Source organism: Eschrichtius robustus, chromosome 12, assembly GCF_028021215.1.
Source record: "Eschrichtius robustus isolate mEscRob2 chromosome 12, mEscRob2.pri, whole genome shotgun sequence".
NCBI lineage: Eukaryota > Metazoa > Chordata > Mammalia > Artiodactyla > Eschrichtiidae > Eschrichtius > Eschrichtius robustus.
In genome coordinates this window covers 6,877,380-6,902,500 of record NC_090835.1, presented here as the reverse complement: position 1 = coordinate 6,902,500, position 25,121 = coordinate 6,877,380, and the positions used below count along the sequence as shown (strand labels likewise).

The 25,121-nt window shown below is 57.6% G+C and overlaps 1 protein-coding gene across 17 annotated transcripts in view; it reads right to left on the bottom strand.

Annotated features, from left to right (window-relative positions):
* Positions 1 to 25,121, bottom strand: part of ATP2B2 (ATPase plasma membrane Ca2+ transporting 2) — a 110,480-nt gene continuing 85,359 nt past the window's right edge. For 11 of the 17 annotated variants that reach the window (XM_068558304.1, XM_068558315.1, XM_068558306.1 and 8 more), the window contains 9 exons: positions 20,716 to 20,895; positions 20,431 to 20,518; positions 16,642 to 16,748; positions 15,955 to 16,146; positions 13,644 to 13,857; positions 11,795 to 12,006; positions 11,538 to 11,645; positions 9,621 to 9,803; positions 1 to 689 (listed from right to left, as the gene is read on the bottom strand). In XM_068558304.1, the coding sequence (XP_068414405.1) occupies positions 378 to 689; positions 9,621 to 9,803; positions 11,538 to 11,645; positions 11,795 to 12,006; positions 13,644 to 13,857; positions 15,955 to 16,146; positions 16,642 to 16,748; positions 20,431 to 20,518; positions 20,716 to 20,895 (1,596 nt within the window). In that variant the 3' untranslated portion in view covers positions 1 to 377. Of the gene's footprint in view, positions 690 to 7,602; positions 7,775 to 9,620; positions 9,804 to 11,537; positions 11,646 to 11,794; positions 12,007 to 13,643; positions 13,858 to 15,954; positions 16,147 to 16,641; positions 16,749 to 20,430; positions 20,519 to 20,715; positions 20,896 to 25,121 lie in introns of all 17 variants that reach the window. The other 6 variants (XM_068558301.1, XM_068558303.1, XM_068558310.1 and 3 more) reach the window with 3 other exon arrangements.

Here is a 25,121-nt window from a genome sequence, read left to right as displayed (position 1 = left end):
GAAAACAAACAAACAAACGAAAAACACCCCTCCCCAACCCCCCAAAAACCAAACAAGGGGAGGACCGGAAGTGTAGAGTACATTCATGCAGGGGACATGGCGCCGGGCGGGTGCGTGGCTGGCCCATGTCGGGTGGGAGCCAGGAAGGGCTAGTTCTGGGAAAAACCGCTCACTCCCTTAAGCCCCCGGAGGAGATCCCGCCCTCGCCTCAAAGTGAAAAAGAGTTCAAACAGCATCGCAGCCAGAAAAAGGGTCTGTTGGGTGGAAACGGTTTTCTCGCCGGTATTTGGTTTCCTGCTGTTGCTCGTTGCTGCTTGGGTGAGTCGGGTGCCTGGACGGGTGGGTGCCCGGGAGGTGGGTGGTGGCGGGGTCCTCAGCTAAAGCGACGTCTCCAGGCTGTGGATGGGGCTCCCTGGACTTGAAGAGGTAGCTGATTTGCTTGTGTCGGTCGTCAGGTTGATCCCGCTGTCGATGGCGCTGTTGTTCTTGTTGAGCGAGGACGGCGGGCTCGAGTTCTGCTTGAGCGCGGCATCTTCTTCCAGGTCGGTGTCGTCGATGAGGGGAATGTGGGGCTGTGAATCTTCGACCCGGAATTCAGGATGAGCCATGAAATTATGGATGGAGGTTCGAGACTCAGGCTTTTCTAGACCTTCATAGAGAGAGCTACGGAACGCCTTCACGACGCGGATCTGCAAGGGAAGCACGGGGGTGAGGAGCACTGCCCCCAGGGGGGCCGGCGGCCAAGCTCTGGGGGGCTCGGAGGAGGGGTGGGTGGGAGAGAGGGGTTCGAGCACAGCAGGTGGCTGGAATCCACAGTCGCTGGGTGTCATGAGCACGGAGAGGAGAGGGAAGAACGGAAGCGGGGATGTAGGTTGTGTTCATCCGTGAGGTTTTTAAAATTGCTTGGGTTTGGGTAAAGACTACAGTATTAGGACAGGAGGAAGGAAGGCCCATCATAGCGATGATGGGAAACAGTGGTTAGAGGAAGCTTAGTCCACTCCAGCGGGCACCCAGACCTAGTGAGAGACTGAGCCTTGTTAACTTTAAAGCAGAGGTTCGACCATGCAGAAGGGGAGCGGGACCAGGTGGGAATAAAGGAGGAAGGAGGAGAGGCTATTTATTTATAAAAAATTAATCTTAGAAAAACCACACGCGGTTAAGAAACCACACGACATGGAACAGATAACGTGTCACAGACAGAAAAGGAACAGAAAGGAGAGACAGTTGGATGAGCCGGGATGAGAAGGGACACATGAGGGCCAAACAGAGAAGGGCAACATCAAACCGAAGCAGCAAAGCAAACCGAAGCCAACTCGGGGCTTTCTGGGGTGCAGAGCAGAGGCAGCCAGAAAGCACGAAGGAGGCGGCGACTGATGACATTCAGGGGCAGGAGCATGCTCCAGTGGGGGGGTCGGGAACCACACGGCACACACAGACGGACACACGGCTACACTTGGAAGCCTGGACAATGTGAATGGAGGTCGTTTGTACCCAACGTTTCTTCCCTTCATGCATTTGGGAGGTAAACACTCGAGTATAGACTCAAAGCCCTGGCCACTCATTGGAGTTGGCTTTGGGGTCCCTTATTTCCTGGGGTTTTTTCCTTCTTTCTTTATTTGTGCTTTGAAAACACAATACCAAAAAACGAGGCCAGAATCAGAGGGCCAAACCCAGGCCCTGGGTAGGATTCTAAGAGGGTGTGGAACTGAGCCACAAAACAGCAAGTTCTTTCATTTTCTGTGTCTCAGTTGGAAGCTGGGTTCCCTGAAGAATGGAAGGAGGCTGGACGCTGAGTTGTCCAGGCCAGTGGACAGAGCACTGGATCCAGAGTCAGGAAGACCCGAGTCTGCATCCAGGCTCTGCCACTCGGGTGCCTTGACTGCGGGCGAGCCACACCAGCGGCCTGGCCGTCCCCTGTCCCGCCTCACAGGGTGCACAGGAGCCGGACCCTCACTTTGAAGAGAGGCATCCTTTCTCCGGACTCCTGGGAGGGGGAGCCATGCCTGCCATCTCAAGGGGCCGATGGGACTCGGGACAAAGGCGCCTCCTCCTCTCTTCCCAGCCCCAACTCAGAGCGGAGCCAGTGGCGGGGAAAGCAAGGCAATATCCGTGCTTCCAAGGAGCAGAGCCTCAGCCGAGGCGGCCGGGGTGCTGCGGCCGCCCATCTTGGCCTTCCCTCCCCCCATATCACAGGCCTGTAGGGGGACAGAGGACCGGACAGGGCAGTTGTGGGGAGGCCCTTGTGGTCCCAGGATTTGTGGAGCTAAACCCAGAGGTAGCTCGTTGGTGGGGCTCAGGGGGGAAAGCCCTGTCCATGGGAGTGAATTTTCCCAATGACTGTGGCTGATGGTTTTAAGTGTCACAGCTCAGGGTTTACTTGACTATTTCAGAGAGGAGTCTTTCTAAAGCACGTCATAATCTCCTCTGCCTTTTAATTTAGAGAACACAGAGAAGGATTTGTTTGTCAATAAGCCTTCTTGGTCTTGTGTAAGACCCCACAGTTTTGATTTTTTTTTTTTTTTTAGTTTTTCTCCTTTGCTGTCAGCCATCACTTACTAGTTCTGACTTTCCCTTGTCTTCTCAAAAGCATCTCTGTCCCTTCTCCTTCTTATGGGCTATGGGCTGGGGACTCCAGGGAAACCTGCCTGGTGGAATCCTGCTTTCAGTAAGAGGCATCAGGTGCCAAGCGAGAGCCAGCCAGACGCGATGCATTAGTGCTGGTCCTCCGTGATGGCCATTTGGCTGCTCTGAGATTCCTTTCTCCCTGGATTCCCTATTTGTGGCTCTGTAGAGATTATTCAATATTCTGATCTCCTGATAACTGGGCCATTACTCCCCTGATTAAGTGAAAACAACAAAAAAGATGTTGCAGGCCTCAGTTTTCTTAACTGTAAAATGGGAATAATAATGATCATTGTAGCTGCTCAGCCCAGAGCCTGGCTGAATTGCAATAAGATGCCAGCCGGAAGTGCCTGGTGGAGGAGGAGGGATGGTGGCAGGACCCTGTCGTGTGACTGACAACGCAGAGGGGATGACACACAATGAGATGTAGGCCCCTCGCCCTCCCCCTGGAATGGAGACAACAGAAAGAATGAACTGCTCTGGACAAGACTGTGGGGACAAGACTTTTCGGGACACCCCGCCACGGCCATCTCAAGTCTCCACTTCGGATCTCTCGCGGCTGAAATGGAAAAAAGTATGGGAAGAAAAAAAAGCTCTTCCATCTCCCCTCCCTGCCTGCCCTGGTGATGGGCCTTGCTGGCATGAGCTGCACTGGGGCGTGGGGTGAGGGGGAAGAGAGGAAGGGCCTCGGTCTGTGGGCTTTCAGACGTTTTGGTTTCATCAGCACAAAGGGGGGTGGGGAGCCCCACGCCCATTGTCGGTGGCTCTGAGGAAATGCATGGGCCCCGGTCTGGGGCGGGTTCGACATACTCGAATGTTTACCCGGCTTCAAGGAAGCCAAGAGTCTGGGATTGATTCACATTCATTTCAGGCTCAAGGTTAAAGACTCACAACCTCTTTTAATTTCACTCTCTCTTGCTGAACTCTGTGTCCAGGGTTCTCTAGCCCTCTAGGGAAACAAACACATGGAATATTCAGACAGCGGAGAGGTCTGGGCTCCCCCCCAGAAGCAAGCCATCTTCTCGCCAACCCAAGGTTGCACTAAGTTAGTTACCAGAATGCTAATGAGAGGTCCAGCTTCCTTTCCTTCCCATCTTCTTCACTTCTCCCCCTAAGAGATGCAAACTCCTTGCCCTAGCAGTCCTCAGAACTGGGAATCTGAAGTGGGAGTGGGATGGGGGATGCCCTATCTAGCAGGGTACGGCGTCCAGAAAGTGGCTGGTCTGGGATTAGGAGTCTGATGGTCTGCGCCTGGTTGGTTTGAAGGAACAGGACCTTCACTCATGAACATGGAGCGTGCTATGAACTTGCTAAATACAAAGGTAGCTTGAGATGGGTTAGGAATTTGTGGGAATAAGAGAGAGGAGCTCTGTAGCTTGGCCTTGGATCTAAGAGCTAAATGTTAATTCTGTTCCTGATCACTGATGGGAAAATGCCCCTCTTCCCAGTCCCTGCCAGGCTGGTGGAGACTCAAGCAGAGAAAGAGCTTCCCTGGCCTTCTAGACCCCAGAGGATTGGCTCCTTTTCACTGGATGAGGCTGTGGGAGTGGGTACTGGTTCCACAGTGGAAATTCAACCTCTGTGGGCTCTAGGTGTGTGGGCTTCTCTGGGAAGTGGTGTGGGTGGTGAGAAAAATGAGGGACTTTGGAGTCAGATCTCTTGTCACTTACATACTGTGTGATCTTGGCCAAGTCAGTTCACTTCTCTGAGTCTCAGTGTCTCGCTCAGTTACATGGAGGTACTGGCAGCTCCTCCCTCTTCACATTTCAGTTGTGAGGTGTATGTGGAGTGAAGGATGTGCGGAACTGCTTTGGAAAATTTTGGGTGAGGCTCAAGTATAAGGCATTAGGGGTGTGCCATTACGTTTCTGGGAGAAAAAAAGAAACTCGCCTTTGAGTAAGTCAGAAGAGGAAAGCAAGGCAGTGGACCAGAGTTTCCTCCCGATCATTCCAGTGCCAGTCTGACCAGACAGACTGTCCTGTCACCGCGTGGCATCTGTCTGCCTGGGGCCCTCCGCCTCACAGTGGTGCTGAGGGAGGGATGTGTGATGTGCTGGGGGGTTCCTCACCCCAAGTCATGAGTCAGAAGCCAGCCATGCACACGCCACCCTGCCCCAGGACTTGGTGGTCACTTCTGATAGCCCAAAGGACAGTGGTTTGACTCTTTCCAGGGCACAGACAGCCCAGGTGTTTTCAACTCAACAGGCACCCTACTCTACTGGAGAATCCTGGGAAGAAGATCCTGCTCAGAGGAGGCAGGGGGTGGGGGGGAGCCCACCTCTCCACCCACCCAATCGGGGACCCCTTCTCTTACTTCCTGACCCCCTGCTTCACACCCTGTGGGAAGAAAGCCTTTTGGCTTCTGTAGGGACCCTGCCTGGTATCTAGAGGGCTCTCAGAGTCCTTGGAGACCAGAGGAGGTGACATTGCTATAGAAACTACTCAAGCAAAGGAGGAACTAGGGGATATTTCACATCGTGACTGTGTTGACCAAAATGTGTCTGTTGAAACCACAGAGGTTGTGATCAATTTTGGAACCAGTACCCTTGAGCAAGGGGATGGTCAGGCTTTTTTTGAGACCCCATGCCCAAGAAAGGGTCCCAGAAGGGACCCAGAATTACAGGCTGGATTCTACAATTGCAGGTAGGAACGCAAGATTCCTAAGGAGGCATGATGCCTGAGGGAGAGGCAAGACGGCACTTGGGTGAGGGAGTCATGCTTGATCAGCCCCTTTGGGTCCTCTGAGAAAATGATGGGTCATGGGCAAGGCCTATAGCATCCTTCTCAAAGGCTGTTCCAAAGTTGGGTCACCACGGGATAAAGGGATTAATCTGGGCTAGAAGGAGATTGGCTTAGAGATAGGAAGCAAAGGGCAGGCAGAAATGGGCATTTCTCTGAAGGAAAAGCGCTGAGAACCAATTGTCACAGGACTGGCCTTATTGAATGGTTTTATAAAGGACAGAAGAAAAGGTTCAAGATGACTGCGCTCTTCCTTTGAGACTGGAAGAGCTAATATGCGGGGCCTAACCAAGGGAGAGGCTGCAGGTGCCCAGGAGTGCCGTGAGCTCCGTGTTGGCCAGGGTGAGGCACCACGCTTCAAGAAAGAGGCTGAACCGGGAGGACAAAGAACTGGGCCTGGACCCGGAGGCCACCTTCTGGCAGTCAGACCGGCCGGAGGGAGGCAGGAGGCAATGGGAGGGCAGTGGGAACCCCGAGAGGAAGAGATCCTTTCCCCAAGTGGCTCTCCAGCCCTGAGCACTTTTGGTCTCTGCACTTCACGACAGGAGGCAGCGCTGAGCAAGGCTGGAGCTCGGCTGACGCAGGAGTAGGGCAGCTGGGCGCTGGCCTCCCACCGAGGCGAGGGCTCTCTGTATGGGGCGGGAGAGAGTGGGAACAAAGTGTCTCCTGCTCTGAGAAAGCCTGGCAGTGACTTGCCGGTGACAATGCCTCATGGGAACGTGACTCAGACACCATCTGCTCAAACGTGGCCTCACTTCACCTCGGCTTGTCTGGCCTCCCCATCGCTGTGTTTTCGTGCTGATGAACGAGCACAGGGGCTTTGCCCCGTTTCTGCATCCTCCCTGTCATTTTGTGTACTTGGCGGGACTGCACCCACGGAAAGGTCGTGGGACGTGAGCACACGCCACCGACAGCACCGTGTGGCTTGCGCCTCTTGTCCAAGGGCTCAGATGGCATCATTGTCACCCAGCACATGGTCCTCTCCTGCCCGGTGGCAGAGATGTGTGTTTTGGGTGTTCTGTGCTTGGGAGGGGTGTAGAGGCACCTTATAAAGTATCAAGAGATGAGGCCTGGAGTCTCATCAAAGAAGCCCGAGGGCTGGCTGAGTAAACAGACAACGTGAGAGGACCAGACTGCAGCTCCCTTGTGGTTTAGGAGGGGCTGACTAGAGACAGGGAAGGGAGGCAGGTGGTAAATAGAAACTCTTTGTGCCCTCTGGGGCCTGGAGCCATGGGGGGTTCATAAAGATCTAGACAAGGCCAGAGTTGAGAAACTTGGGTCAGAAGCCTTGGTGTGAGGAGATGAGCTCGAGGGAGGGAGGTGATGGAGGGGGTCGGAGTCCCAGGTGTCCCTCCAATGAGGAAGGAGGAAGCCACAGGTTAGACTGGGTCCCTCGGGCCTGCTGGCAGCCAGCCAAGATGACACCCCCACTGTTCTCTACCTGAGGTCAAGTGGAATGGGCCAGGGGCCTTGTCCCTTCCAGGAAGGGCTCAGGCCTTCACTGTGCTCCAAGCCCCGCTGCAGGGAGAAGTGTGTGTAAGGCAGCTGGTGCTATCAGATGTACAAGGAGAGAGGGCAGAAGGCGCTGAACTACCGGGTACAGGGCCTCCGGGCTGTGATCTCCTTGGGGGCCTGGGTTCCCTGACCACCTGTGACCTCTGATCTACAGTGACCCCTCTGGGTTGGACCTCACTGTGGCTGACTGTGACCCCTGAGAGCCTTTCCCCCTTTGACCCACAGTAACCCTTGGCCTGACTTCGACCACAAGACTGTGATCTCCTGGCCAACTCTGACCCTGGCCCTCACGAGCCAGGCTTTTCCTGACCGGGTGTGGCCCTAGACTGATTGGGATGACCGCGCCCCCCAGCTGCCTGCTCCCCCTTGGCCACCGTGACCCTGTGGGGGACTGTGACATTCGATCACTGAAACCTCCCTGACCGACGGTGATCCTTGGACTGACCCAGACTTTTTGATTACTTGTGACCCTCACGACCCCATGACTGCCTGGTCGTAACCCCTGACCCCGACCCCAGCCGACCCTGCCCCGCTAAGGGACTGCCACCCCATGCCTGGCTGTGGTCTGCTGACCGCCTGGGACCCTCCTCAATGGCTGGGGCCCCTCAGCCCCCTGGGCCTAATCACGACCTCCTGCCCCCCGAGTCCCTGGCGCCCCGGCCCCTGCCCTCCTGCCCGCCCGGCGCTGGTGGCGGTGGCACCCGAGGCGGTAAGGATTCACACTCACGCCCAGCTGCAGCAGGAGGAAGGCTGGTCGGAGAGGAAAGAGCATTGGACAACGACACGCGACTAGGGCTAGAGAGACTGGCTACGTCCTGGCTCTGGCTGGTGACGGAGGATTGTCTCCGCAGGGCTCCCTGAAAGGAGGCCCCGCTCTTGAAAGTATTGACTACTTCAATCTGCAACGGAGGAGAGAACGAGACAAGTTGCGAAAAGAATGGACACGACAGCTACACGACTGACAGGTGCCAGGCCACGAGGACAGCCGCAGCCACGGCAAGACAGCACGCCACTTAAACCAAAACGACAATACCAGGCACGCTCCAAGGCTCTGAGAGACGTCTGCTCAGCTCGGGCACCTGGGGTCCCCAGGGCCCGGTTGAGGGGGGAGCCACAGGGGCCCGGCCTTGGTCCTGCTCTAGTGACTCAGGGGCCAATGGGCTGGGCTGGGGGCCGCAGGTGGGGCGTTAAACATGGTGTCTGGAGGCAGAGGGGGTGCTCAGCCCTTGGGACCAGGCGTGGAGCCAGAGTGGTGTGCTGGGAGCTCTGGGGTGGACAGATCCTGGCCCAGACCCCAGCTCTATCACTTGCGAGCTAGACGGCCTTGGGCAAGTCACTGGCCGGCGGCAGTTTCTTGTCCTTCAGAAGGGGCAGTGCCACCTACTTGGCAGGGTTAGCCGTGAGGGGCAAAGCACTGGCCCACTGAGTGGTCCGTAAGAGTCAGGCTAGATGGGACTCGTGCTCACTCAAGAAACTACAGTCCCGGGGTCCCCCTCAAAGGCTTTGTGGCCAGGCTGGTGACAGCACCAGGGCTGTGTGTGTGCTGAGAGCTGCCAGGCCCTCCTGGGAAGTGGGGGATGGGGGCCACCCGGAGGGCTAGTCCCGGAGCCCAGACCACTGTCTGTCAGGAGGCTCTGGGTCTGCAACCTGCTCCCCCGACCCAGCGCCCAGAAAGGGCTGTCTCCTGAACCTCGGTTACCCCTAAAACTAGGTGCGGGGCATACCGACCTCCCAGGGAGCTGGGAAGGCCAATGAGATGATGTTTGGGACAGTCCCTGTAGGGTGTGAGGCAGCCCGGGCGACCTGTTTTCGTTGCGCTAGGTGGAAATGCAGTGGTAGGCCACGTAGGACTGCAGGACCACAGGCCCAAGCTGGGGGGCCCTGACGCACTTCCCAGAGCGTGATGGGGGCAGGGTGGCCGTGAACGGCCCAGCACAGCTGTCCCAGGCCGGCTGGGCGGGAGACTGAGCCTCTCTCGGCTTCCTGGTCCCTCTGTTCCTCATCCTACAGGGCTGTGAAAGCACCCCGAGAACTGCAACCCTGACCCAGGGAGACGGGCCGTGTGGTAACACGGGGGCTGCATGTTCGTGGCGTGTGTCACGTGGTGGCCACGCAGTCCCATTCTGAGGCAGAGACCTGCTTCTGGCCGGACACACATCCCGCACGTGTGCTCTACATGCGTGTCCTTGGTGTGCGTGTGTGTGTGGAAAACCAAGCTTTGGTCCCCAGAACTGACCCAATGCCCCAGTGGGGCCTAGGAGAGTGTCTGAAGCCCCCCGTGGAGGAAGATGTATGTGCATGTGCACAAGCCCACACCGCAGGGCTGACCACGTGGCCAGCAGAATCTGGGGCCCACCCCGGCCTGAAGCTGCCATCCTGGCCTCACATGGATCAGCCTCCAGCTTCGCCTGACCCTCCTGGTGGCCCCCCAGCAAGCCTGACAGGAGCCCCTCACTCACCTTGGCCCTCAGGGTCACCCCTCCCCCACCTTAGGGGCACCCCCTGCCCCCCGCCCCAAAGCCCACAGTGGGTGTGACCCCGGTCCGAGCCCGGCCAGGTGGACAGGGAGGTAGGACCTTGCCGAGGAGGCCGCTCTTCAGCAGCCACGCAGAGTGTGTGTGGGCAACATGGGTGCACAGGAGGCTGGTGAGATGGTGAGAGCGGGTCCGGACCCACCCTCACCCCCTCACCCCCATCACCACCCATCCCGCCAGGCATGGGCCCAGCCCCAGGAGCCGCCTGTACCTGGGTCTGGATCCGGTTCAGGCCTCGGAACCACAAGATCTGGCCCCGCCGCAGCTCGCGCTCGGCGTGGTCTATCTCCTCCACGTCCTCATTCAGCTCCTCCTCCGGGATCTCCTCCTTCTGCGTGAGCCTGCCCGCCTCCTTGAGGAACTTGAGCCTGCTGGTCGGGATGGTGGCGATGACCTGCAAGGGGCCCAGCCATCAGCGGAGGGGGGTCGGCCTCCCTCCCTCCCTCCTTATTTTCTTACCCACTGACCTAGCTACGGTCGCCTCACTCCTTAACTCATCTCACCCCTTCCTCGACTCAATCTTTAGATTTCTTTTTAATTTGCTTCTTAATTCACTCACTCATCCAGAGTCAGGGGGACATTGTGGGAAATCTGGGGAGTTGGACACATTTGAATTTGGATACCCCAGACCTCACAAGTCCTGTGACTTTGGGAAAGTCATTTAACTTCTCTGAGCTCTGGCTTTCCCATCTGGAAAGCTGGGAACAGTTCTCAGAGTTGGAGATGGTGTGTCTAAGTCACTGGCCCTCGGGTCTCTGGCTTATTCTTCCTGGGTCACTGGGTCCTGGGGTGCCCAACCCTGGGCAACAGGGGCTGAGAGCTTGCGTGCCTTGGGGGCAGTCAATCCTGGGACTCTTGGAATGGCTGCCCTCCCGGAAAGGGAAGGCAATATGGGAGGGGGATATGCCTTTGTTCTTAATCTTCCTCCAAAGGGCTTGTCCGTGGGGCTGAGGCCTGAGCGGCAGGCCCTGTGGGGAAGCTGAGGTGGCAGAGGTCAGAGGCCCCTGACATCTCCTCTAGGGACTGACGGGGGCTGACCTGCACACTCTCAGGGGTTCCCTGGGGGCTTAAGGTGGGCCTTGCCCACTGGCATCATCCTTAGGTGTTAGGAAGCTGCTCATCCGGACGCCGAGGGCTCCCTGAGGGACTGTCCACTGGGACAAAGATGCCCAGGCCCTGAGGGTGCCCAGGGAATGGCGTTGTTAAGTCAAATCTAGTTTATCAACTCTCCAAAGAAGCTCCAAAGTTTAAAGAAGATTGTTCTGAGTGAAACTAAATTTTATTCTTTACCCTCTAGTTAATTTCTATCACTGGAATTTCCCACTCTAGCCTGGGAACAGCTTGAAGGCAAGACCAACGTCTTAGGCCTGTTGGGGCCCCCACTGCCTGGATCCAGCTCTGGGTACCATGTCCTGGTCAGGCGTCTTTGAGCTGCAAGCTGTGAGTTCCATGATGGTGCATGTGCGTGTGCACACGCCTGGTGGGAGAATGTTCTGGGATCATGGCTAGAAGGGGCCCTAGAGAGGATCCAGCCCAGGGCTCCCCGAAGCTGGGGAGGGCCACAGATGGCTGCAGACACAGCACTGTGATGCAGCAGGGTTTGCCCCTCTTACGTTCCCTCCGAGCTCTCTGAAGGAGCCTCTGCTTCGTGTCACAGCACCTACTAATGCTCTCTACAACAAGCCGGCTTCGAGCTCTGAGCCTTGGCTGGCCATGGCATCTAGTTGGAGTTTAATAACATCGTTCATGTCACATTTTTTTTGTTAGCTTCTGTTTATGACAAGTGATACTGATTTTCCAATCATATCTGTAATATGTTACCTTTTGAAATAAATTTCAGTTAGAAAAACAGATGTGACTAAAAGAAAGTATCAAGTAAATAACAGGATCAGTGGGGTGTATAGACAGAAGCAAAAATCATAGTGGCGATACCCAAATGGCCAGCATTCGAGACCTGGGCCAACCCCCCATTGCTCTGGTCCCCAGAGACAGGGAGGCCCTTGCCCGGGGCCAGACAGCTAATCCATGGAGGAGCCATGACCCATTCCTGGGGCTCCTGGATTCCCCGTCCAGTGCTCTTTCCCTTCCCCTGCTGAGAGGCCCCTCCTGCAGCTCCCCCAGCACTCACCTGGCCCCAGACAAGCTCTCCTAACCCGATGAATATGCACCACATCCACTGGTCCAGCTGCAGCGGAGAGCAGCTGAACGGTTTCCCCCCGAACTGCACGATCACTATCTGGAGGTCAAAGGGAGCAGAGAGAGAGACAGAGGGACAGGCCATCAGGGGCCAGCTCGGAGGTCAGGGCTCTCAGGGCACTGCTGAGGGGCTCCGGCTGCCCGCTGCCCTCTGCCCACCCAGGCCAGGTCAGGGTGGGGGCCTGGTACCTGGATGGCGAAGGTGCCCAGCACAATGGTGCAGAAGATGGGGTTCCGGAAGATGCCGTCGAAGACGTTGCGCTCGCCATGGATCTTGCGGGCGTTGATCTCGTTGAAGAGCTGCATCATGACGAAGGTGTTGAAGATGATGGTGTAGTGCTCAGAGGGCGGCGAGTGCAGGGGTGCGTTCCTCCCGCTGTCGATCTGGAACATCTTCTCGCCTGCCAAGCCGAGAGGGCGGGAGCCGGGCTGAGCGACGGGGCTAGGGGGACGCCTGGCCCTGCGTGGGGGCCTCTTCTGAGCAGCCGGGTGGGTCACCCAGATGCGAGAGGTGCTCTCTGGACACTGGGGGGCAGGTGGGCCTGAGCTGCAGGGTGTAAGTGAAGGGGTAACAAAACCCTTTCTTCTCTAGGGGAGAAAGGCCTTGGGTGGACTTTCTTCCACTTTTTCTGCAGAAATCTGATAAAGGTGTGAGGCCAGCTGTGCTACAAGGCGACAGGGCTTATAAAAAGCGACCCCTGGTTGGCAAACTCATCCGGACTGGGAGGACGTAGAGTGACCTCGGAATACTTGGCGGGAGACCATGGCTTTGGGTTCCCCTGAAAGTCTTGCTGCTTGTAACTGAGCACGTCCTCGCTGAGACCTCTGGAAGCGCAAGGGGCTGTTACAGGAGAGACCAGTTCCTGCATGGAGGCTGGAGCTTCCAGGCCAGGCTGGCTCTGGACTCACCCAGGTGGCCTAATTCTCTGTCACAGGAGCTGCCGTGTGGTGGTGTGTGGGGGACACAGCCCCAGGCTGCTGTGTGGACACCCACCCACGGCATGCTTGATGCCGTCCTGCGTCCTTTTGCAAAGCTGCATGAGCTGGTGCTGGGAGGGCTTGTGGGGTTTTCTGAGTGAGAGGATCTAGCTGAATCCAGGACCGCCCAGAGCAGGTGCTCAAGTGGGGAAGCCAGTGAGTAAAGCAGGAGCCCACCACGCCCCCCTCTCTCCCCAGCCTGACAGCTTTCTCTGAGTCTCTCCTAGTTCTGCATTCCCCGAACATCCTCCAAGGCTTTTCATGATCATCTTTGCAACCGTCCTGCCAACACAACGGAAGGGAACTGCACTTTGAGGAATGGAATCGTGCCCCATCCTCATCTGTACTCTGGACTTTGAGGGCAAGGGCTCGTTGGCATTGAAAACCCAGCTCAGAGAGGCTCTGGGGACTCCGAGGTGGCCCCAACTTGCCGTGCGACTGTGGGCCAGCTCCTGCCCGCCTCTGGGCCTCTCTAGGTGTCAGGGGTGGGCTTTGCCCAGATCATCTCTGAAGCACCCTGGAAGCCAGGCCAGTCTTAGAACCAGCGAGGCCTCGCTCTCGGCCCAGGTGCCACCTCAGACTGGCTGCATGCCCTCGGGCAAGTCACCTCCCCGCTCTGTGCTCCGTGCCCTCATTGTCACGGGGGCTGGTGGTAGAGGGTCCTAAATAAAAGTGTTGTGGAAACAGCTGGCGGGTAGGCAGGCATGTGGCTCTTTTCTGAGGACGGCGTGGTGAGGATCCTTCCAAGTGTGGGAGCAATGAGAGAAGGGGCTGGTTACGCCCCCTAGAGCTTCAGGCTCCTGTGGAGCTGGCGTGAGGCACCGCCTTGCACTGTGTACACAGTGCCTGGAGCTGTCATCAGTGGAAAACTCCCTGGCTTTGGGGTCAGCCAGACCTGGGGCAGGGCCAGTCTCTACCCAAGATTTGCTGTGTGACCCTGAGCAGCTAACTTCACCTCCCTAGGCCTCCATTACCTCACCAGCAAACAGGCAGGCAGCTGTGAATCCAGAGCACTGGGTCTGGGCCATGGTGTCCCCGGCGGGCAGGGTGGGGCACTCACCAACAAAGAGCAGGGTGAAGATGAGGGTGAGCTGGTAGACGGCGTGGCCCAGGATGTTCTTCATCATGGTCCGCGAGATGAGGGGCTTGTTGCGGCCGTACGGCTTCCGCAGAAGCAGGGTCTCCGTGGGTGGCTCGGTGGCCAGCGCCAGCGAGGCGAACGTGTCCATGATGAGGTTCACCCAGAGCATCTGCACGGCCTTCAGAGGGGAGTCCTGGGGACAGCGAGTGGAGGGGCTGTCACGGGGAGGCCGGCCCACCTGCTGCCCCGAAGTGCCTGGGGTGGGGCTCATTCCTGAGGTGTCAGCAGCTTCCCACCGGAGCCCTGAGGCCGGCTCTCCCCGTGGGTCTTCCTCGGCTGGCCCACCCCCTGGGTTCCAGAGCAGGCGCGGAGCAGGTCTGCTAGGCCTTCCCTGGAGAACAGCCCAGACCCGCCCACTTCAGACCTGTCTTCTCCCACAAGGAGAAAATTGAGCCCCAGGCCAGATGGCCACCAGTTCCACAGCCCAGCCCCCGTAAATACAGCCACATCCCCGCCACCTTCCCTCCTCCTCCTCTCCAGCCCCCGTTTGGACGAGCCTCTCCTCCAGGCTAAGGTCACCACCCTCCCACAACCACCTCCTGCACAGACCCCACCTCCTCTGCTTCCCGCTGCCTCTTTCCCCTCAACCATCAATGGCTCAGGCCTCTCCTATTCCACAAACAATGCCTGGAACCCTGTCCCTTTTTTACTACCACCCAATTTCTCTTTACCTCTTATGTTTACTTTAAGCAATTATTATGTGTGTCTATGACGCCAAAAATAATGTATTTTCCTGGTAGAAAATGTGGGCAAGTAAGGAACAGAAGAAGCTAAAACTCATCAACATTCACCATTTACGGGTTCCCACCGTCCACATTCTGGTGTGGACCCCCACACTTCTCTCTGGCTGAGACAGGGATCACATATTCATACTGTCTGTGCACAGCCGTACCATGTGGTCTACACTGCCCGAGCACCTCCTCCAGGAAGCCTGCAGATCGTATACACCCAGCAGCCTGGACTGAGCTGGCTCCTGAGGCCCCTCCGCCTACGCCTTACACACTCACTCACCTCCTAGATATTTGTCACCGCCCCTCCTCCAGGCCACCTCTCCCACCTCTGCCCTGGCTCAGTCACGCTCCCCACTCCCCTCAGCTTCCTCCTGCCCATCAGCCTCCTCTACCCACCTTGGGGTCAGGGCCCCCATCTCCCCACCAAGGCCTTCACAACCCTGCCACCAACTCAATCCAAGACCTCAGGCAAACTGACGGTCCCCTTGGCACCTCAGTTTCCTCATCTGGCACCAGCTGGTCTCCAAGAAGCCTGGTGTGAGCGGCTGTACCATGGAAGTGTCCCGCAAGCCACCACTAGAGGGAGCCTCTTGTCCACAGAGCAGGAGACAAGGCCCTTATGAGCAGAAGGGACCCCCGCCTCCACCCCGCCCTAGGCACCCCCCAGGGTTCTCACTCTCAGGGCTGGGGTGTTGGGTGCTGCCACGTGCACCCTCAAGGGCTCAGAGTACAACAGAGGGCACAGCATTCCCAGGGCCACACAGCTCTTCAGGGCAGTGCTGGCCTCTGGGCCTCTGGGTGCTCTTATGGGCAGGAGCTTGTCTGCCCACCTGGTTCTGGGAGGGGCCAGGCCTCGGAACACCTGCCCTCTCCTGGTCAGCCCCTGTTGGGGTGAGGCAGGAGGCTGCGGGAGCAATGGCAGGTGCCTGGCAGGCCCATCCTCTGAGGCTCGGTTTCTGCCTCTGTGAAATGGGGATCACCACAGTTCCCGCCTCGTGAGGTGGGTGAGGAAGCAGTGAGGCTGCAGGTGTTGGGGCCTGCCTGTCGGCTCCAGAAGGCCCAGGAACCCAGGCACAGAGGCCTTTCCCCACGCACTCCACGCCGCAGTTGAGGCTCCCAGGGCCCTGCCAGCTCCGCGACCCCAGCTGGCTGCCTGTCCTGCCCCGGCCTCTCTCTGGCCCTTTATGCGGCCAGGGGTCCTGCCTTCCCTTGAGGATCACCTCTCCTGCCTCTTGGAGCAAGGGCCAGGCCTGTGCCTGGGTCAGGCAGATGTGGAGGTGGGCCTGGCATCTCCACTTGCTGGGTGACCTTGGGCAAATCCCGCCACCCCTCTGAGCCTCATTTCCTGCACTCTGTGGGGCTGGCGCCTACGTGGGTGGGTCTGTGATGCAGTTCCTGGCCCTCAGCGTGCAGGTGTGACGATCTGGGACACCCCGTGTGGGTGTCCGCCCTCCCCAGGCTTCGGCCTGCGCGATCCTGCCCGCCCCTGGAGGACCCACCTGCGTGATGCAGGCGCCCGTGAAGGCCACGATCACGGCCACCACGTTGACCGTCAGCTGGAACTGCAGGAATTTGGAGATGCTGTCGTAGACATTGCGGCCCCACATCACCGCCTTGACGATGCTGCTGAAGTTGTCGTCCGTCAGGATGATGTCCGAGGCCTCCTTGGCCACATCTGTGCCTGCGATGCCCTGTGGGGATGGGGTCAGGAGCCTGGGTGGGGCGACCGGAGAGGCGAGCAGCACCAGCGGCACTGTCCTCACCCCTACACCAGCCCCCGCACACACCCACCCACCCCCGCACCGCCAGGCCACACGAGGCATGCACGTGTGTGCACACACATGCACACCACAGCCCTGCTCCTCACAGACCCAGCCCTGAGGCCAACGGTCTGCCTTCAGGAAGGGGGGCCCTCCCCTCCCTCCCCCTCCCTCCCCCTCCCTCCCCCTCCCTCCCCCTCCCTCCCCCAGACCCATCGCTACAGGAAGCGCCCTCTACCCTTCCAGGGAGACCCGGAGGCCAGGCCGAGCTTCAAGAGTGCTGGGAGCGTCAGGTGGACGGAGGGCGGGTGGAGTGTGCACTGGGCGTGCTGCACTCCCTGCCGGAGGCTGTGTGGTCCACGCCCCCCGAACCCCCTGCCTGCGGGCTCCTGCCGGGTGCTGCCCCAGGCCCCCGCGAGCTCCTACCATGGCGAAGCCCACATCGGCTTTCTTGAGCGCGGGCCCATCGTTGGTGCCGTCCCCCGTCACGGCCACCACCTGCCGCTGCTCCGTGTGTGTGCTGTCGATGATGCCTGCGGGTGGGGTGAGCATGTACTGGGGGCCCTGGGACCCCCAGTGGGGCGGGGACAGCCTCCTCTCTGGCCCCTGCCCTGCCCCCCCCTCCTGTCGAGCTTCTTCCCAGCACCTGCAGGGGACGTGGGGCCCCTGAGACCGGGGCCGGCTGCGGCCCTCTGTGGTCTGGGCCTGTCGCCTCTCCGGCATCCTCTTTGCTTTCCTCAGCCCGTGGCCACAGTGGCAGCCACCCTGGCTGGACGCACCTCCCCTCTGTCCTCCTGGGGCACCAGGGTTTGGCCGGGGGGGCCTACTATCTGCTCCCCCAGCACCTTCTGCCTGGGGTGGGGCGGGCGGTGTCAGTCACACCCGAGGAGGCCTGGGCTCTGCCATTTGCCAATGACTGCTCTCCAGACGTTCATCCTCAGTAAAATCTTCAGCACGTAACAGAGTGAACAGATGACACATGGCCCCTGTCACTGCTCTGGGGCCAGTAGAAAAGGATGCGTGAAAGAAGTCGTCACTGGGTGTGTGTGGAGTTGGCGGGGCCCCAAGCAGAGACATCCGTGGCAGGACAGAAGCTCGGGTGTCAACCTTGGTACATCCCTGTCCCATTCCACACACCAGATGCATCACTGCGTCTGCAGGTCCTACAGCCCCGAAGCCCCACTGGGATCCTTACCCTCCTCTCTGCCCACCCCACACGCAGCGCCTCCACTCCCCCTCTCCCTAACACCAGGCTCCCCTCCAATCTTCACAGCAGCCCCAGGGCCTTTCTCTCTGACACCTGAGTCTGAACCCGGCCCCCAGCACCAGCTGAGAGTCATACTCTCACTGCCCTCGGCCTCAGGATGACGCCGAGTTCCGGCTCCACCCACTTGGTCCTCCGTGGTCACACCCCGCCCATTCTCTGATCTCTTCCCTCCCCCAGCCACCCCCAGTCTGTGCTTCCGCCACGGGAACGGCTCTCCGTCCCATGCAGCTGGCCACCTGCCCGTCTTTGCACCGGCCGTTCCCTGGGCCAGCCGTCCCCGTCACCCAGTCACCTGGTCTCAGCCCGGATACTGCTTTCCCCGGGAAGCCTTTGTGACACCCTGAGGACCCCCGCCCACCCTAATCAGGTCACTGTAGCTCCCACACGTGTGTCCTGCGATTGGCAAACCACAGCAGCCTCTGGAAGGAGGGAATGAGTTCCCTGACCTGGGGCACTGTACCCCCAGACCCTGTCTTCCCCCCAGCTCCCTGCAAGGCTCAAAGCTCCACCCTCTTCAAGGTCTGGCTTCAGGACGTGTGCACCGGAAGTCCTCCTGGCCGCTCCCCCAAGCTGTTCTGCTGCCCCGGATTATCCAATCTCTGTGCACTTGGCATTTGAGGCCTTCACCCTGCCGGTTCCCTGGGCCCGCCTGGGTGCTTCTCCGAGGCAAGGAGGGGGCCAGTTTTCCCCTGTGGCTCCCCAGGCTGGCCCAGCTCTCCTACGGCTCCTGATAGAGGGGGGAGCTGCAAGAGCCCCTTCCCCCCGACCTCTTTCCTGCACCACCAGTGCTGACACGCCCCGCAGCGCATGGTCCCCAGGGACCTCCCTGTGGCCGACTCCTATGGCTCCTGTCCTGTCTCTGGACCTCTCAGCAGCCATTCACACTGTGGGCCACACCTGCCCCTCAGCAGGCCTCCTTCCTCATCTTCTTGGACACCCTGCTCCTGCTTGCCCCCCGACCCCTCTGGCTGCCTCTTCTTGGTGACAGACCCGCTGACAGGTCTCAGCCTCTGCTCACCGCTCAGGTGGGAGGTTCCTGGGTTCAGCGGCTCCTCTGCTTACCCCCACTCGGCACACCCCACCTACATCTTTATCCGGGGCCAGCTCTCTCTCCTGAGCCCTGACTCCATGGACATCTCCACTTGGATGTCAGAGGGCCGCCAGCTCGGCCTCCTGAAGCAAGTGCATCAGTTTCCCCTCAAATCGGTCCCTTCTTGTGCGACTCCTGACACCTAGCTGCCCCCTTGTAAACTATGCAGCAGGCTCTCAAACAGTTATAGACTGAGCAATCCTGGACTCCCCTCTCCCCCATCCCTCCACCCCATCTGAACAATCAACGGGCCCAGGCCCTTCCTGCCCACAAAGAGTTCTCAGACCCGTCCCCTTGCAGTGCACCTGCACTGTCACCACCCCTGCCCAGGTGTCACCGCTCACAGCTGGACAGTCCTGGTGGCCCCTCTGCTTCCAGGCCACTCTCCACACAGCAGCAGGGAGGAAGCTTTCTAAAACAACATTTCCCCTTCAAGGCCCTCCCTCGGCTCCCCACCTGGGCTAACTGTGCAGGTCACCGCTTGGCGTTCAAGGCCCTACGTGATCTGACGCTGGCACCTCCTTCTCTGGCCTCCTCCTCTTGTCTCTCTCTCTCGCTTGAGGCCCCAGCCCAGCCAACTGAACTTCTTTCAAGTCCTTGAAAGTGCCTGGAAATCTCTGCCTCTGGGCTTTCATAGTGTAGTTCCCTGTCCTGCCTGAAACACAGGCCCTTCCCCCTGGCCCCCCATCCCACCTTCCACGGCCTGCAATATGACACCCTCCCCAGCTCGAGTTAGAGGCCAGCAGAGGGCCCAGATCACCCTTCTCTTCCACCAGTGCAGCCTTTAGCTCTACGTAGGGAAACCACCTATTTAATGTCTGCTGGATAAAACCTGGGCCACAAATTCCAAGACGGGAGGACCACGCCGGCCAAGACCTGGGCCTGGCACATACTAGATCCTCAGTAAACATTTATCAAGAGAATGTGCGAATGAATGAGTGCATGATTGAATAAGAAATGGGGATGGGTTGGGGGTGGTCTCCTGCTTGGGTATCTGTGGTTCTGGGGCTTTGTGTTTCTGTTCCAAGGCCAGATCTGCCTTCATTAATGTCTTTGGGCAGCACCTTTAGGAGAGGAATCCAAGATGCCCTAGGGATGACCTCAGCCAGAAACCTTCCCCCTACGGCCATTTTACAGATGGAAAAATTGAGCCCTGGGGCTGGGCACTTGCCCAAGGCCACGGAGCAGGGCAGGGGCAGAGTCTGGATTTAAACCCAGGCCTATGTGACTCTGAAAGTGCCCAGCATCTGACCAGCTAGATGGGCTCAGCGAGGGGTGTGCCCTCTCCCTGGAGGGAGTCAGGGAAGAAGGGCGCTGGGTTTTGGCTCATTTCTCAGATTGGTATTCCCCGGACAGCCCATTCCCGGCGTCCTGGTTACACATGTCAGATAGCATCCTTAGAGAACAGGCAGACCAAGGGTCTCAAACTCACAAGCTCTGGGGCCAGACTGAGAACATAAGTAAATGAAGTGGGCGGAGTGTCAGACAACAGTGGTTAAGACGGCATCAAATGGGAGCAAGCAGGGTCTGTATAAAGTCATTCAAATTGAACATTAAAAAAGACACACCACCCAAATAAACTCATCTGTGGGCCCCATTCAGCCCTCAGGCCATGAGTTTTGGCCCCTGGATTGGCAATCCCATTGCTGCCCATGGGAGGTGGGGTCCAGGGAGCAGATTCGCCACCTCCTTATTTCACTGTGGCCCTTAGCAGGCCTCCCAGGGCGTCCCCAGGTGCGGGGAGCCCCAGGCAGGAGCCCCTTCCATCCTGGAAAGAAGCTGAAGGCGCCAGGACAGGAAGGCCCGGGGAGGCCTGGCGCCTGGGCCTCAGAGCTGCCCGTGCCCGCCCAAGTCTTACCTTTGACCAGGGTATGCTTGTCCGTGGGGGAGGAGCGAGCCAGCACCCGCAGCTTTGGCCAGATCTTGTCGATTCGCTCCTGCTCAATCTGGAGAGGGATGGGGGAGGGGCGGGTCGGTGGGGTCGGGGAGAGAAACTGAGGCCCAGAGAAGGGAGGGGACTTGCCTAGATCACTGGGCTCCGAGTGGCACACTGGCTGGCTGCTGGAGCTTCATGCATTCCCGTGCCTCCCAGCTCCCCATCCAAGCCCTGCCCTCTGAGGACCCTCTGCACTGGGCCACATACCTCCCCTTTCTCGTTGCGGATTCTGCGGTTGAACTCCTTGCCCTCAAGGCACAGGAAGTCCTCCCCAGGATGGATGATGCCACACTTGATGGCGATGGCCCGGGCTGTGTTGATATTGTCACCGGTGACCATGCGGACAGTGATGCCTGCTCGCTGGCACTTGCGGATGGCTTCCGGGACCTGGGTGGGAGGGCATGTGCCATGGAGTGGACATCGTCTCGTGCAGGCCCTCCCTGCCCTCATGGACTCCAGAGTGAGCCCTGCTCACAGGCAACGCCACTGTAAGGGGCCTAGATGACCAGGAGGTACTGATGGCACACAGACCAGCTCCTCCTTTCCTGTGCCCATGGTAGGCATTGTTAATCGATCACAGCACCCTCTGATGAAACCCTGACGTGGTCTCACAATTCTTTTCTGCAGTGTCCCAGACAGCCACCACCTATCACCCATGATACTGCATCCTAAGATGAAACCATTGGCTATCCTGACCTGGACAAGGACTTTGAGAAAGACCACAATAAACATCCTCTTGGATATGGTCCCAGGCAAGAGTAAAGAACACGCCACTGCTGCACAGGATCTTGTCCCTGCTTCACCTACATGCACATTTCCTGCAAACTCAATGATAAATATGTTTGTGTGTTTTCAGTTTTTTGCCAGGGGGGCGGGCAGGAGAAGGACATTGCATTTTAGGATAATTTATTTATATAATGTGACATTGGCTTAGAATAAATGCGAATGATTAGGCTTTGTGTAAAACATGACATCTCCCTGTGAGAGTAAGGGCTGCCTACTGCCTTCTTTGTAATAATAGACTGACATCTGGGCCATTTAGGCCAGAGCAGACCCAGCCAATCAGAAGCTGTCCCCACCCCCACCTTTGCAGGGCGCTGGATCTGCCCAGCAATTAGGATGCAAAAACCAGCCTGGAATCTAAAAAAAAAAAGGTTCTGAAGAACCTAGGGGCAGGACAGGAATAAAGACACAGATGTAGAGAATGGACTTGAGGACACGGCGAGGGGGAAGGGTAAGCTGGGACGAAGTGAGAGAGTGGCATGGATATATATACACTACCAAATGTAAAATAGATAGCTAGTGGGAAGCAGCTGCATAGCACACGGAGATCAGCTCGGTGCTTTGTGACCACCTAGAGGGGTGGGATAGGGAGGGTGGGAGGGAGACGCAAGAGGGAGGGAATATGGGGATATATGTATACATATAGCTGATTCACTTTGTTATACAGCAGAAATTAACACACCATTGTAAAGTAATTATACTCCAATAAAGATGTTAAAACAAAACAAAACAAAACAAAACAAAACACCAGCCTGGAGCTGCCATGGCCCTTCACACACAGCACAGACCAACTGAACAAGTGATTCTGACCCAGTGACAAATGTGACAAAATAATAAGGCAATATTTGCTGTAAAACGTCCTTCAGTGGGAGAGGACATGTCAAGGGCAGAAAATCCAGTTGTACTAAAAGTACTTTAGAATCTCAGACCTGGTGGGAAGGGGGGCCTGAATCCAACTCTCCTCTTCCACATCCTGGTGTCTGAGAACTCACTTCCACCCCGACCCTGACAAGTCACTGCTGAGAGAGTTTAAAGATGTCATGGGCTGAATTGTGTCGTTTCCCCGCCCCCTCCCCTCCCCCACCCCAGAAAGCTCTCCACACCCAGTACCTCAGAATGTGACCTTCCTTGGAGACAGGCTCTTTATAGAGGTAATCAAGTTAAGATGAGGCCATTAGGGTGGGCCTGCATCCCATGTGACTGGTGTCCTCATAAAGAGGGGAAATCTGGACAGAAACACACACACAGGGAAGACATCATCATGGGAAGAGGAAGGCAGAGATCTGGGCGATGTGGCTACACGCTAGGAGTGCTGGAGACTGCCAGCACGTCACCGGAAGCTAGGGGAGAGGCCTGCGGCCGAGCCTCCCTCAAAGCCCTCAGAAGGAACCAACCCTGCCGACACCTTGATCTCAGACTTCCAGCCTCCAGAACCGGGAGACAATGCAATTCTGCTGTTTGTGGTACTCTGTAATGGCAGCCCTGGCAAAGAGTACATAGAGTTAGAACGCTGGTCCAAAACCTGACTGCGGACAACTTATGCCCACCGGTCCCTTTCTGCGCTCAGGAATTTTAAGAACAAGAACTGACACTGAAAGTATCTTGCCTCCATCCACATCCCATCCACACCACCATCTCAAGCAGAGGTCACTGCCCAGCCCCTTCCCAGTCTCCCTGCCTCTGGCCTCACCTCTTCCATCTTGCCCCTACCCTGACCACCAGCTACCTGCCCCAAGTTTAGCCCGTGTGCCGCTCCCTTTCTGGGCCTCCACCCCGCCGCTGGTAGAGAAAATCCCAGCTCCTGAGCACGGCCATCCTGCGGTGGAGTGAGAAACAAATGCCGGGGACAGGCAGGGCCTAGGTCAAGGTTGGGGGAGGCCCTTCCAGCTCCCCGAGTTCTCTAACAGACCGGCTCTGCGGTGGCAGATAGTGATCTCCCTGTTGTTGAAGGGCTGCAGCGGGGCGAGCTGATCATGGGTCTCCTCTCAGTGTATTTCCAGAGTCTGGGGAGGAGCCTTCTGGTGCCCACTCAGGGCTTGGGGCCACGTGAGCAAGGCTTCTGCCTCGTGCCATGGCGACTGCTCACATAACCAAACGTGACCTCTTTTTATAGAGCCGGAGGGAGTGGGGATGTGGAAGGTCCAAGATCCCGTTTACATAATTTATCGATGTCCTCACAACGGCTGGAACCTGGCTGCAGCCCCCTGCTGTCTCCTGCCCCAGGGGACAGGAAAGAGCCGTTGTTCTTTTGGGAGCACACACCTCATCTGGCTCCTGCCCTGAAAGGAATAATTTAGGTTATGCTTGTTTAAAAGATGCTTGGAGTTGGAAGGGACTCTGGGTCGTGGCTCTGACCCTCTGCTCATTGCCTAGATCTCCTTCCAGGCATCCCTGACAGATGGTCAGAGAGCCTCTACTTACTTGCCTCTGTTGACAAGGTGCTCATCCCCTCTAAGGTTGACTGCTCTACGGTAGAACAAGTCTATTGTATCTTTTCACATAATCTTTCTGTTTTTAAAAACATTAATTTATTTTTGGCTGCGTTGGGCCTTCATTGCTGCGAGGAGGCTTTCTCTAGTTGTGGCGAGCGGGGGCTACTCTTCGTTGCAGTGCATGGGCTTCTCATTGTGGTGGCTTCTCGTTGCAGAGCACAGGCTCTAGGTGCGTGGGCTTCAGTAGTTGTGGCATGCGGGCTCAGCAGTTGTGGCACGTGGGCTCTAGAGCACAGGCTCAGTAGTTGTGGCTCACGGGCTTAGTTGCTCCACGGCATTGGGATCTTCCCGGACCAGGGCTCGAACCCATGTCCCCTGCATTGGCAGGCGGATTCTTAACCACTGCACCACCAGGGAAGTCCCCCTTTCACATAATCGTTCTTTTTTCAGATAAGAGAGCAGTTACTCTGGGTCAGACCCATTCTCTTGTACAGAGACAGGGTCTTTGGTAAAGATGTGTACAAAGAGTTCTGGGAGCACAGCAGAGCGCACTCTTACTTTAGAAGGAAGTGTATGGGGAGGAGAAATCTGTGGGAGCTTCCTGGAGGAGGGGATACTTGATCTGCTTCTTTTCAGCCAACACTAACTGAGGCTCTGATGCCTGGCACTGTGCCCATGCTGGGGCTGCAGAGATGACCACTTCATTGTGGTCCTGGCTGCAGACAACTGTCCCATGAGGTACACAGAGAAGGGGAGGGCACTGCAGACAGTGTTGCGGGTGATCTGGGTGGCTGAGGCCAAGGGAAGATGTGGGGTAGGAGCCGGTGGCCATGGAGCTGGAGAGGGGCTTCAGGTCCAAAGATGTGGGAGTCAGGGCCTTGTTCCTTCAGGCCTGGGAGGCATGGCAAGTTCTGAACTGGGAATGAGGTGATGGGTGCCATGTTTTAGGAAGACTTCTGTTTTCAAGACTGTCTCAAGAAGCTGAAATCTGCCTGCTTGGAATCCCCACCCTCTGGGCTTCCCCTGAACAAGCCAGACTGGGAAAAAAGGAGGAGGCTAATTTTTATGGTCTCCACACTTTACTCTGTGCAGTGGAAGTGTCTCTGCCCTGTGGAGAGAGGGCTCAGGGGCCAAAAGGCTGGGCTGGGCTTTGCCCCGGGCTCCCACCTAAGCCTTGGTTTCCTCATCTGTAAAATGGAGTGATAGCCTCCGCCCTTCACTGAGGCTGGAGAATTCTGTGACAGCAGCAAAGGTCACCAAGCCCAGGGCCAGCACATGTTGGTGACGTGTGGGTGGAGGAGGCTGGCAAGACGCTTGACCCCGGGCTCCCTTGTTTGCTCTTTCTGCTTCAGGGTGGGTACAGGGACACAGAGGAAGGATACAGATGCGGATGCGTGG